Source organism: Myotis yumanensis, unplaced genomic scaffold (genome assembly GCF_028538775.1).
Source record: "Myotis yumanensis isolate MYYU_CA2020_CCGP unplaced genomic scaffold, mMyoYum1.0.hap1 SCAF_7, whole genome shotgun sequence".
In the NCBI taxonomy this organism is placed as follows: Eukaryota; Metazoa; Chordata; class Mammalia; order Chiroptera; family Vespertilionidae; genus Myotis; species Myotis yumanensis.
The window spans coordinates 60,322,412-60,336,537 of record NW_027223758.1 but is presented as its reverse complement, the minus strand read 5'-3'; the positions used below and the strand labels follow the sequence as shown (position 1 = coordinate 60,336,537).

Sequence of the window (14,126 nt, the reverse complement as noted above, 5' to 3'; positions counted from 1 at the left end):
GTATCTGGTAGATAGCACTATATAAGAGTTAGCTACTATTAATACATTAGCATATTAATTCTTTCACTATAAAATAGAGTGATAACTACCAAATATTGAAAAACATTAGAAGTTCACAACCTATTTGTATCAAGATTAGCATAGCTCTGGTAACAATAACAAAAAATTACACACACACACATACACATGCACACATACTAACCTCACATATTAGATTAGTGGTTAAAAATGCTAAAGTAGTAGCAAATCATACTCTGTGTATAATAAAAGAATAATATGACAATAAGTAGGATTTATTTAAGCAACAAAATTACAGTTCATTAGAAAAACCTATCACTGTAATTTCCTGAAGTAATTGCTTAAATAAGAAAAATAATATATTCATTTTAATAGATGATGAATAATCATTTTATATAAATCAATCTCCATTCCTGATAAAAAAGCAAGAAACCTAGAATGAATATTCTAGTTAATGATGAAACTTAGTAGAATATCACGAGAAAATAAAAACTTACCTAAAGATCTCCATAATTATTATTCAATGTTATAAGTGACTGTGGTCAGTCAGTCAGACAAGGAAAAGAAAAAATAAATTGGGTAAATAAAATTTTCAGTATTTCAGATGATATCTGCACAAATTATAAAATCAAATGAAAATTTATGAGTAAAAAAAAATTTCAGAAAAGAAGCTATATGAGATACTTTTGTAAAAGAACAAAATAAATAATTTCCTTATATATCTGCAAAAACAAACTAGAAGATATCATAAAAACCCTACCATTTAAAATATGAAAGAAAACTATTAAGTTCCTAGTAATTAAACAGTGCAAAGATGTGTAAGAAAAAAAATGTAAGATAGAAAATTATGAAGTCTTTTTGAAGGACAGATAACATAAATAAATGGAAAGACACAATCATTGTTTCTCAATAAGAAACAATATTTTAAGATGTGAATTCTTTCCCTGACATTAACCTTTAAATTCAATAAAATTCTCAGTCAAGTCCTGACAAGATTTCTTTTTTAATGGGAAGTAATAGTCTTATTCTAAGTTCATCTGAAAGAAAACATTTCTAAGAGCAAAGAAAATTTTGATGCAGAATAATGAGATTGAACTTATCTAGGCAGGTGAGATTTACCTTCACAGACGTCATGCCAGGACCCCTGAAGCCCGTGCCACCACCTCACTGAATTATTGGAAATCTTACCATCTAAAAAGACTGGGGAACCAAACTAGAGTGCCTGTAGCTCCCATAACCAAAAACAGGGGAAGCAAAATGTATTTACCTCTTGGTAAGATGTTCTAGAATGATTTCCAATACAAGTGCATTAAGAGTTCAGTTGGCCTCTGCGGGCTGCTCTAGCAAATAACCAATTGTTGGACATTTCTTCGTAAAGATATTTTGAGTAACAAACCAAAGTCAGTCACATTGGAGACTGGTGCCAAAGATATATTTTTTTTCTGAAACTTTTATTTATGTCATTATCAGCATCAAATCAGTTTTCAGAAAACAAAATGAAAATAAAACCAAAATCTAAGTAATGTACCCCAGGAAGCTCTATGATTCCAATAAAAGATCATTTATTTATTTTACACTCTCAAATTTTCAAGAATCCTATTTGCAGAAAATATATATTCATTAAGGATTTTTAAAATAGTGAATGAATGTATGGACGAATGAATGAATGAATGAAGCAACCAATGATATGGAGAAGCTAGCAGAAAAGAATAAAGAAATGAAAAAACATGACTTGCATCGGTCCTATTACAAGTAAAACTGTGGTCATGGAACTGCCATGGAAAAGCCTCAGAAACAAGGCCTTTCCAACCAACATTCTTAGCAACTCAATTGTGCAAACATCCCACTTCAACTTCTGCTTGGGGTGCGCCTGGAGCCACAGGCAGTGCTTTGTTGAGGCTCATACAAATCGTCCGGGGTGGCAGAGTCAGCTAGGGGGGCAGATGAGGAGTCAGGCTATGCCAGGAGCTTTCATATTAACCAGAAGGTGGGGGAAGGACGGCGGGCTTTAAGCAAGACGTGCAGCTGTTGGAAAGGTGAATTTGAGGTGTATAAACAAACAGCCAGGAGATGACTTAAGGAGCTATTTCAGCAATACAGACAGGTAATGAATGATAAGTTTCTGAACTAAGGAAGTAGTTGTAGGAAAAGAGGGGAGTAGAAATACTCTAGAACTACTTAAAATGATAAAATCCACAGGTCTCGGTGATGGGCATGTAGAGGGGGAGAGGATAGGTGATTTTGAGACTAAAATCTGGATCTTGGGCACCTGGGTATCACCAGCTGAGGCAGAGAATAAAGGATGGTAGGCAAGAACCTAAAGCAGGACTCCCCAGTCACAGGGGTACAGCACAACTGTATTAAGGCATAGTATGGGCCAGTGGTTGGCAAACTCATTAGTCAACAGAGCCAAATATCAACAATACAACGATTGAAATTTCTTTTGAGAGCCAAATTTTTTAAACTTAAACTATATAGGTAGGTACGTTGTTATTAACTTAATTAGGGTACTCCTAAGGCTTAGGACAGTGATGGCGAACTTATGACACACGTGTCAGAGGTGACATGTGAACTATTTTTTTGGTTGATTTTTCTTTGTTAAATGGCATTTAAATATATAAAATAAATATCAAAAATATAAGTCTTTGTTTTACTATGGTTGCAAATATCAAAAAATTTCTATAGGTGACATGGCACCAGAGTTAAGTTAGGGTTTTTCAAAATGCTGACACGCCGAGCTCAAAAGGTTTGCCATCACTGGCTTAGGAAGAGCCACACTCAAGGGGCCAAAGAGCCGCATATGGCTCGCGAGCCGCAGTTTGCCGACCACTGGTATAGGCAACTACTTACTTCTGGTACTTACCAGAGTTTGTGAATGGCTTACATTTGTTTTAATAAGTACAGCAGACTGGAGTTCATTTTATGAGACATACTCATTTGCATTCCAACATGGACTTAAATGGGAAAGTAAGGGCTGAATTTATAGCCAGTTGTTTAGACAGTATGGGTCATTCTTAGTCTATCTATGCCAATACCTGTAGTGTCACTGACAACTTACTCATTAGACTAAATTCACTCACATTATTTTATGTTTCTTATGTGATCACTGTACAACAAAACAAAACAACCCCATAACCAACGATCTAAAAACACAACAGAAAAGCTAATTTTCATGGGGATAATACAATTATCTCCCTGAACAATGGGATATACTGGGAGTGTGTCATGCATGTGAATGTCAACCATCCGATATCTCAAAATGGTCAACAGAGGAGAAAGTATTGTCCTGCAGGGGCATCTGAATGTGTCCCCTTCCGTCTGTTTGAAGTGCTGTTTCTGTCCATCAACTTGCCATCAGAGAACCACTGCCTCCAGAGCTCCCACTTCTTCTGGTTCATTGTATCACCCATCACCAGAGCATCCATAAAGAGACACCAGTGAAGGGGGAGAGGGGGAATGATGAGAGTTTTAACAAAGAAAAGTACAGGGTCTGTTACTCAAGGCCAAGTGAGTGAGTGTGTATGGAGTAGAGGGTTTGCATGGGTGAGTCCTGAGAGCTAAGGCTGGAAAGGTAGGCAATAGTGGAAAAACTTCAACAAGGATAAGGAGTTTTACCTTATTCTGCAATTAAAGGGACTTCTGTATTAAGATGGCAGAATTAAGCTAGATCATGTGTGTGAATTCAGCTAAAAGGTCCAAAGTTAATAAAATTCCTTCATGCTTGACAGATGTAAAGAACACCCTTTGGTTTCTGGCTGCAGTGGTATTAACTTATGAAGTCCTCTTTTAAACTGAAATATATTCACTCCTCAGTTTTGAGTCTCCTTCCTCCTAATTATCTCAAGGTTCCTGGGTCTATTGGCAGCTGTGGTTTTCTTACAAACTTATTTACAGTTTTCCTTATCTATTTTGAAGAAACTGCTTCTTGTTGCCTTGAACAGGCAATTTTTCCCTGACATGCAATTGTCTTGGCATGCGATGACTTACCACAGAGCCACTCCTGGGAAGTGCAAACTTCCCTTCTTCATCCTGGGACCCATCTGACAAGGTAGTACTGTTGAGAGAAGCAGCATCTGGCTAAATGGAGAAATGAAAGTGCATTCTTATTCGGGCAAGTACTTTCTAATGTGTCTGTGCATTCCACTGTGTACACAGTTGGATATGTGTGACAATCTATGAAGTTACAACTGCCTGAGCCCAAACAATTGCATCCAGCTCTTCAGGGTTCATTATTGTAGCCACCTAAACACCCTCTGACACTGGCCTCTATGGCAAACGCTTCTATTGCCTACCACAAGCTCTATTTTCCTTAGCAATATCTTGGTTTAGTTCCAGGGATTTGAGTATTAAACTATAGACCTTGAACACCAGGTTCTTTTGCAGCTAAGAGCGATCATGTGACAAGTGTGGCCAATGAGGTGAAAGGGTAATTTACCAAGAGTGCTTCCAGAAAAGCTACGGCTTTCCTGAACAAAAGAGCAAGGTCAGCTTGTGAATGCTCATGACAGCACATGGATGAAAGCCTGGAATTGCCAAGCATCTTGTATGAGTAAGGACAATGGCCACAGGGAAGCATACCAGAAGGTCACCTGAGGTTGGTCCATGTAGCTTCTCTGTCACACTTGGCCCACGTCCCTTTGTGTGAGGCAAAACAAGTCTTCATTTTCTATTACATGCAGCCAAACACAAACTTAACCCATCTCATCATATTTTTTTTAACGGACTCTAAAACAGTGATGGTGAACCTTTTGAGCTCGGCGTGTCAGCATTTTGAAAAACCCTAACTTAACTCTGGTGCCTTGTCACATATAGAAATTTTTTGATATTTGCAACCATAGTAAAACAAAGACTTATATTTTTGACATTTATTTTATATATTTAAATGCAATTTAACAAAGAAAAATCAACCAAAAAAATGAGTTTGCGTGTCACCTCTGACACGCGTGTCATAGGTTCGCTATCACTGCTTTAAAACAACCTTTTTCAGAGATTAAAATTCAGTAGCAATAGTATCAAGTTGTTTTTAATTTGTAAAGCTGGGACAAAGAAATTTTTGCTTCAATGTACAATGGCTTCGCTGAAATTTAAGACCTGAATATTCTTTCCTATTACAAAGTTGGATATAATTTATACTTATGAAAACATATAGTTTTGTCTTTTTAAAAAACTGTCAGTCATCTTGCCTGACTATATCTTCTAAATTTTCTATAGAAGGTATGTATTATTTTACAACATGAACAAGACACTTTTTTAAAAAAACACACATAAAGCACAAGACTAAAAGAAATTCAAGTCAAGATGGTGACTTGACAATCACTACATCCCCTCCCACCTCCAGTTACTAAAAATGATAGAAAACTATATATCTATGCTTAAATCCTCACCCAAGGATATGTTTTCATTGATTTTAGAAAGAAAAGAAGGGAGAGGGAGAGAGAAACATTGATGTGAAAGAGAAACATCAATTGGTTGCCTCTCACACACACTCTGACCATGGATAGAACCTGCAATCTGGGTATATACCCTGACAGATAATCTAACTTGCGCCCTTTGGTACATGGGACAATGCTCCAACCAACCAAACCACACTGGCCAGAGTGAAAACATATATTTTTTACAAGAACAGATATTTAACAGCACTTTAAACCAGTAAAGAATTCTATAGGATATCAACTGATAGAAATTTGTAGATAAAAATAAAATGGAAAAAAAGAAAGAAAATGGGCCGGGCCAGCATGGCTCAGTGGTTGAATGTCAACCTATGAACCAGGAGGTCACCAGTTCAATTGCTGATCAGGGCACATGCCCAGGTTGCAGGCTTGATCCCCAGTAAGGGGGCGTGCAGGAGGCAGCTGATCAGTGATTCTCTCTCATTATTGATGTTTCTCTCTGTCTTTCTCCCTCTCCCTTCCTACACTAATCAATCATAAACCAATAACTCTGCAGAGAATGGTAGGGGCCTGGAGAGCTGTAATTCCACCTGAAAGTGTGCTGGTATCTTATGCCTTGGAGAACCCTTTCCACCCTATGTTTTCATGGATGATGTGTTTGGTGGATCATCTCACTTTCTTGCAGTGACAGGATTCTGATACACAGGGCTATGGGGGAGGGACCAGGAGCTGAACAGGAGAAAACAACCAGGATCCATAGTCTTGATCAGAAATTCTCCCTGCACTGGAGGCCAATCCTAAAAACTGAGGATACTTGCTGCCATCTGAGGAGACATGTACACATCCCTGACCAGACAGTATCCACACGCAGGCAGACATTTCACTGTTTGCACCACTTACTGCCTCACATTCCAAAACCTAACATGTTCTCTACACAGATGTTTACATTTGGAACATAACTAGAGAAAACTAAATATTTATACCTAGTTGATACTGAAATGCTGAAAAAGTATTTACATGGCAGTCTGTTATTTTTCTTTATGAGCTCAACCACAAGGACCAAGTTTACTTGAGAACATCCTCCACTTAGGATAGACATAAAAAAAACCCACCTAGTATTTATTGTTTTAAAAAAGCAATAGAATTTAGTTATTTTTTATTTATGAAATTAGTCCTTGTTGATTTTAAGAGCTATGAGTGATGGGGCTATGGGTATCAGTGTTTGCCAAAAATATGAATTATGTTGCATCTTTACCCAAGAGAAATGAGAATATACAAACCTTCATATTACATGAATATTCATGGAAGCATTACTCATAATAGCTTAAACCTGGAAACAACCCAACTGTCCATCAACAGGTAGTATATTTATGCAATGAAATATTATTAGTAATAATAATACCAAACTTCTAATACAAGCAACAAATGGATGAATCTAAAAATTATTCTGAGTAAAAGAATCCAGATGCAAAAGTGTCTATTATATTAATAATTCCACTTATATGAAAGGTGAGACCAACTTAAGGTATCAGAAATCACAACCGGGCTCGCCTCTACAGGAGTGGGAGGACAATAGACTGGAAAGGGTCTGAGGGAAATTTCTGGAGGATAGAAATGTTCAATATTTTGGCTGATTGTGGTTGCTTGGGTACAAACAATTGTTAAAACAATTATATACCTAAAGTGTATGCAGTTATTGTTTGTGAATTATGCCTCAATAAAAAGAACACATCAGAATAATTTGATTCCTTACAATAACTGAATTCATGGTGATTTATGGATCACTGCTATGAGTTAAGAACCTATGCCTACCTATACTAATGAGTACATCAGAGAGAAAAAAGTCGTTCTTGGGATTAAGAATAATCTTGCTAAAATTTATAAAAAGTTTGAGACCAGCTAAAAATAATACAATAACAACCAAGAAAAATATTACTAATTTGAACATAAAGAAGAAATCTAGACACAAAGCAAATAAACTAACATGATAAAAAATTATGGGATATTGAAATCTAATTCAAGCAAAGTAACAACCATTTAATCTGTGTTCTAGAGGGTGGGACACAGAAAATTGGGGGGCGGGGAATGAAGACATAACAGAACACAATGTCCAAAAACTAAAGAGACAAAACGGTTCTCAGATGGAAAGGAAACACTGATTTGTGACCGGAATGAATGAAATAAAAGGCAGATCCTTGAGAAACTTCAGAACTACAGATTTCTTATTTTGTAAGGAAAATGAACTTCTAATTTTAGGTATAAGTCATGCAACTTCGTGATAAAATTATGCTGCTTTAATATCAGACATCATGACTATATTTGCAATGATTTATAAATGAATAGCAAGAATAGGCTGTTTCATTTATAAGATTGAAAATGATTAGATTATCTCACAAACACATATGACCTAAATAAAAATTTCATCCTCAGTCACAGACACTGGAAATGCTCTGGTTTTCATTAAGCAGGAAGCGTATTTGGAGTCTATTCTGACAGTCATGGGCTGCTTTGTAGGTCTCTTGCATATGCTCTAAGATTTTTAACAGCATTTGCAATACAATGGCATTCCCCAAAATAAGATGAAAATATTCTATCCCTGACTAAAGCCAACTTTTGCAAAATTAAATATAAAAGATATTAATAAAACCATGAAGTTTTACATGAGACCTTAGAAACTTTTATTTTTCATCTTGCTTCTCTGTATTTTCTTTCTACAAGAGCTTGTGTATTACACTAATAACAAAAACACATACCTATATTGAAGTGGGAACAATGCTAAGGAGGCACTACAAGAAAACTTATGTGAGGATGGAGGACTGAGGGTGCACCACTCCCAATCACTCAAAATTAGAGAGAGTGGACAGTAAAAGTAAGTAATTTATTACATAACTGTACAGAAATTCTCAGATTAAGAACAGCATAAGACAACCTTGCCGGCAAGGAAAGAACATATCCACAAAAAGCAAATAGACAAACAAACAACAAAGCTCAGAGTGAAAATTTTAAAGGGCAGTAAGGGGCCCCAGGGTAATGGCCAGGATAACTTACTGTAAAGTGTTTTCTGAACAGAGGGGCCAGCCTCACCTCCCAGCAGCCCCTTTATACTGAACAGCAGGCAGCAGCTATGTATGAACCCAAGGAAGACACTCTGAATGAAGCGAGCCCCCTGCCTTGGTAAGATGTCCAGTGCTGGGACCAAAGAAAACTTTCATTTAATCAGGTCACTCGGAACCTCCACAAAAGACATGGATGGGAAAATAAAAGGAAAACATCAGCTTTGTCTAGGAGAGAAAATGAAGTCATTCACTGTTCTCCCTTTGGCACTAAAGATGTATGTTTGTGTGTGTGTGCGAGAGAGGTGTATATATGTGTATGTGTGTGTGCGGTGTGTGTCTGTGTGTTCTAATGCATGTGTGCTGTTAAGCTCACTTCCATCATGCACAGTTCTCATACTTGATTGACTTATACAGAACCCAAAGTTTTCCCTATTATTCAAAAAAGAGTTAATTGGGAAAATAGCTATACAATGACAGGAAATCATATAGCAGTGACATACCCTAAGTCATTAATTAATCAACCCAGTTCATTAATAAATATAAACTAATCACCAAAGATCACCAGTCATTGGAGAAAATCAACATTAAAAAGTCGGCCATGGAGAAAATTAATATCCTGAAAAGACATATAGTGATAAACACTCTGGGAGAAAGAGATAATGGAGAGAAGAGAAGGCAGCTTATAATGATTTAAAAATTTCAGAGGGATTTGAGAGGCTATTGTATCCATAAATTAGGAATTGACTATAATAATAAAGGGGAAATCAGTAAAAAATGAAGTTCTTTTGAATTAACAAATAATTGAATTTAAAACTTAATAGCAGTTAAATTATAACCACTCAGGACAAATATTAGAATTAGGGATCTACAAAATGATGTAGACAAAATCTTTGTTGTTAGCATACAAAACAAACAGAAAAAAAAGACATGTAAAATGTAAAAGAAATCTTAAGAGATATGAGTTTAATGCAAGCAAGGAAATGAAAAATAGAGAAAATGAGAAAAATAAAATAGAAAAATGATGAGAATAGAATGTTCAGAACTGAAAGGAACATTTTTCAGAAACAAAAAAACTGAGTACTGATAAGAATGAAAAAAATTATTTCATATTCTGATGACAGTCCAAGTCTCTAACAAAAATGATAAACCTAAAAATCTTCCAGAAATATGAAAATGAAAGCAGGATATAAACATTGGAATAAGATTTAGAGAGGCATCAGACTTCTCAACAGTACCATTATATGTAAAAGCAAATAGATTAATATTTACAAATATCTTAAAGAAACTGATTTAAGGCCTAGCATTTTGATACTCATCAAGCTAGGATTTAAGCTTTGTAGATATGAAATTTTAGTATCCAGAGATATTTCTTGCCAGATATGCTGAAAGAATAAAAGGTGCAATCTGGAGGAAATGGTGACATGCTCTCAGGAACAAACTGGAATTACAACTAGAATACAGAAAAACTTCCAGAATAATCAACAGAAGACTCTCAGGAGAGAACCCTGACACCTGAGACCTAAAGTAGAGACCGCATAGATATAGCAACTGAAGTTCCAGAGAAATATCTCAGCTGTGGGGGGCTGCCACTGAAAACTCTGGGATCTAATCACCAAGTTGGGCCCCCCAGCAGAGTGCACCACAACTGAGAATGGTACCCACATAACATATGGCTATGAAAAGCAGCGGGGTTGCTGTCTGCCAGGGAGTGACAACTGAAAATTCAGATACCCTCTTAAAGGGCCAACACACAAAATTCCCTGTCGAACCGCCCACCTTCTGCTCTGAAGAGGAGGGCAGAGTGGACTGAAGCCAGGATTGGGGACTTGGGGGTTAGAGCTCAGAAGGCAGACACCGCCAGTTTCCTAGGCTGAGTCATTCCCACATGCAGCGGAGGAGGACATCTTTCCCACACAGACATTTGCCTTGCCTTGGGGGAAGACAGTTGACCACCCTATTGGAAAAAATCTTGCCCTGAGGCCACTTAAGAGACTAAAAATAACAATTAGCCTCCAAGCAGAAGCAACTGCCCTACCCTGTTGAAAAAACTCTGGACATACGTGAGGATGATTGCCTGGGGGGGAGGGGGAGGGAGCAATTCTAGTGGAATGCTACAGGCAGAGGTGGTCTCTGGAGGCTTTGACTCTTTGCCTGATCTAATTAGTCAGAAAGAGCCTTTAACACTGTCCTGCACTAGAGATTGAGAGGCATAGAGGATCTACCTAATACACAGTCACAAACTCAAAGACAGCCAAAATGAGGAGACAAAGAAACCATCCCCAAATGAAAGAACTAGAGAATTCTCCAGAAGAAGAGATAAATGAAGCAGAGATAAAAAATTTATCTGAAACAGAGTTCAGAGTAATGATGGTAAAGATGCTCAACAGAATGAAAAAAGATATAGTAACAAAAGAACAGTCTAAGATAAAGAATGACATAACACAAATAAAGAACACATTGGAAGGAATACACAGCAGATTAGGGGAAGTGGAGGAACAAATCAGCAAATTAGAAGATAGGGTTGAAAAAAAATCACTCAATCAGAGAATCCAAAAGAAAAAAACAATTAAAAAACAGGAGGGCAGCTTAAGGAAGCTGTGGGACAATGTGAAAGGTAACAATATTAGAATAGCAGGTGGGCCAGAAGAGGCAGAAAGGGAAAAAGGATAGAGAATGTGTTTGGAGAAATAATGGCAGAAAACTTCTCTAACCTGGTAAAGGAAAAAGTCACACAAGCTCAGGAGGCACAGAGAACCCCAAGCAAGAAGAACCCAAACAGGCCCATGCCCAGACACATCATAATTAAAATGCCAAAAGTTAAAGACAATGAAAGAATCTTAAAGGCATCAAGAGAAAAGCAAACTGTTATGTACAAAGGAGTTCCCATAAGGCTGACAACTGATTTCTCATCAGAAACTCTACAGGCCAGAAGGAAATGGCATGAAATACTCAAGGTAATGGAAAGCAAGGATCTGAAACCAAGATTACTATATTCAGCAAGGCTATCATTCAAAATAGATGGTCAAATAAAGAGTTTCCCAGACACACACACACACACACACACACACACACAAAAGGCTAAAGGAGTACATCACCACCAAGCCAGCATTTACAAGAAATGCTAAAGAGACTGCTATAATGAGAAGAAGAAACAGAGAGAGAAACCTAGTCATACAGAATTAAAATGGCAATAAATAAGGACCTATCAATAATAAACCTAAATGTAAATGGATTAAATGCTCCAATCAAAAGGCATAGGGTAGCTGAATAGATAAAAAAAAACATGACCCAACTATATGCTGTCTACAAGAGACCCACCTCAGAACAAAAGACACATATAGGATGAGAGTGAAGAAATGGAAAAAACTTGTTCCATGCAAATGGAAAAGAAAAAAAGCTGGAGTAGCAATACTCATATTGGACAAAATAGACTTTAAAATTAAGGCCATCACAAGAGACAACAAAGGTCACTACATAATACTAAAGAGATCGATCCAACAAGAGGATATAACCCTGGTAAACATATATGCACCCAATATAGGAGCACCTAAATATATAAAATATATAAATATATATAGAAGGCTTTAATGGAGAGATGGACAACAATACAGTCATAGTAGGGGACTTTAACACCCGCTTTACTGACTAGCTCTTCCAGACAAAAACTTAACAAGGAAACAGTGACCCTAAAGGACACACTGGATCAGATGGATTTAATTGACATTTATACAACATTTCACCCCAAAGCAGCAGAATACGCATTCTTCTCAAGTGCATAGGATCATTTACAAAGATAGACCACATGTTAGGACAGAGATTAACTCCATACTTTTGTGCTCTTACTAGCTGTCTCTGGTTATTCTTGCTGCAATATCTGTAACTGCATTATCGTTCAATAAATTCTTATTTCGAAAAAAAGGTACAATCTGATAAGAAGATGTAACATTTTGTAATATATGTGATTATGCAAATTAACACTTTTACTATTCTCTGTAGTCATTCTGTGATGCTAGCTCTCCTCCTCCTGTGAGAAAGACCAGAACAGCTGACACTTTACAACAGGAGTTTGAACTGCTCGGTTCACTTATATCTTCAAGGGTCAGTTGTACTTGCTTTCTCATTCTATAAACTTGTGAGCAGTTCGGGGTGTGGCTGGAGTGAAACTTAAATGTTCTCTTCCATTTCAGTGAGAAGTTTCTTCATGTGTTTGGCACTACGTCGGCCTATTGATTAACCTTTAAAAGGGGATAACACCTTTAAGAAATTGAAATAAAAGTGATGAAAGAGAAAAGAAATAAAATAAGTCCACACTACTCATGAGAGTCCATGGCTAGGTGTGGGGTGTCAGTGCAGCTTAAGGCCTAACACAAGGACCACTGTTAAGTGTTGTCTTGACCACTGGAAAACTCAGGGAGGCCATAAGTGGCCTAACCACAACTTCCCCTCCCATTCTGCTCCCCCAGATAAGGCACCCCAGCCAGACAAAGATCCTTATCCAGGTTACCAGACATAGTTCCTCGTTATCCCTGAGTCGTGGGTTTCAGTTCCTTGCCAGATGTGAAATTATACAAACAAGCCAATCACATTCTCCCATGGGAACCAGGCAGCACCTCACTCTCGTTGCTACTAAGCCTGCCTCCTGCAGCCCTTCTTGTTCACTCTGCTCCAGGTGCACTCCACGTGTGGCTGTCGGTGGTGTGTGGTGTCCTCCTCCCCCAGGCTGTGAGACTAGGTGACTAATAAGATGCTGTCCATCTTATCTGTCCAGTGTCAGGTGTCATGTGTTCAACCACCTCTATTAACCTATTATTAGGGCAGGAACCCCTCCCTCACCTATGAGGTGCAGAGGAGACAATCAAAAATGTAGGAAGAGTTAGGGGCAAAGTCTCATAGAAACCCGTTATTTGGAAACACATCAGTGTCTACCCTGCTCCTCCTCTGGTGGAGGGGAGAGGCAGCGGCTGCTGTGAAGGAAAATGGGGCAGGCAGAGAAGAACAAATAACCCTGAGGCAAGTTCCTGGTTGGAAGTGAGGTATCCAGGACTCCTTGCACTGTGGGCACAACATGAAACCAGAGGACACCTTCTTCCAGCCCAACAGAAAACTGAAAACCTCTGACTGGAAAGAGTTAGCACTCTTATGAGAAATACAGTAAGAAAAAAAAAAATCAGAGACAACTTCTACAAAAAAGGATTGTTCACAGCTGCAATTACCCAGACTCCACCTCCAGACCTTGGCTTACTCTCAGTCACAGAAGGGCAGCCAGAACACAAACTGGCCACATGCAAACCCTACAGCAGAATTTCAGAAGGGATCAGGAGTAACCATGAGTGAGTGCCCCATGCAAAATATGCAGAAGATGAAAAGAAACTGTATAGAGACTAAGCATCATTATTGTCATCTTCATCAGATCAGAGGTGGTACAGGATTATTCATAGAATAGTAAAGAATCCCCCTTCTTCTGCTAGGAAGGGAGAAAAGCAGAGCTAGAGAGAAGAAAGCATATTGAAGCATAAGAGGTAAGTCTTCCACTGCAAATTTTCTGCAGCTCTGAGTCCAAGTGGAGAAAGATATCAGTAAACCCATGACCTCCTACTTTTCCTACTCGGGGTGCACCACTTCAATAAGAGGACCAGCTTCATACCAAGTGTACAGATCATGG

At 37.9% G+C, this 14,126-nt stretch overlaps 1 protein-coding gene across 6 annotated transcripts in view; it reads right to left on the bottom strand.

The window, feature by feature from the left end:
- The window catches only part of ARHGAP28 (Rho GTPase activating protein 28), a 133,359-nt gene that overhangs the window by 39,357 nt on the left and 79,876 nt on the right, over positions 1–14,126 (bottom strand). For 5 of the 6 annotated variants that reach the window (XM_070420631.1, XM_070420635.1, XM_070420636.1 and 2 more), the window contains one exon: positions 4,006–4,095. The exons of the other annotated variant lie outside the window; for it this stretch is intronic. In XM_070420631.1, coding sequence (XP_070276732.1) covers positions 4,006–4,095 — 90 coding nt within the window. The remainder of the gene's footprint in view (positions 1–4,005; positions 4,096–14,126) is intronic. 6 annotated transcript variants of the gene reach the window in all.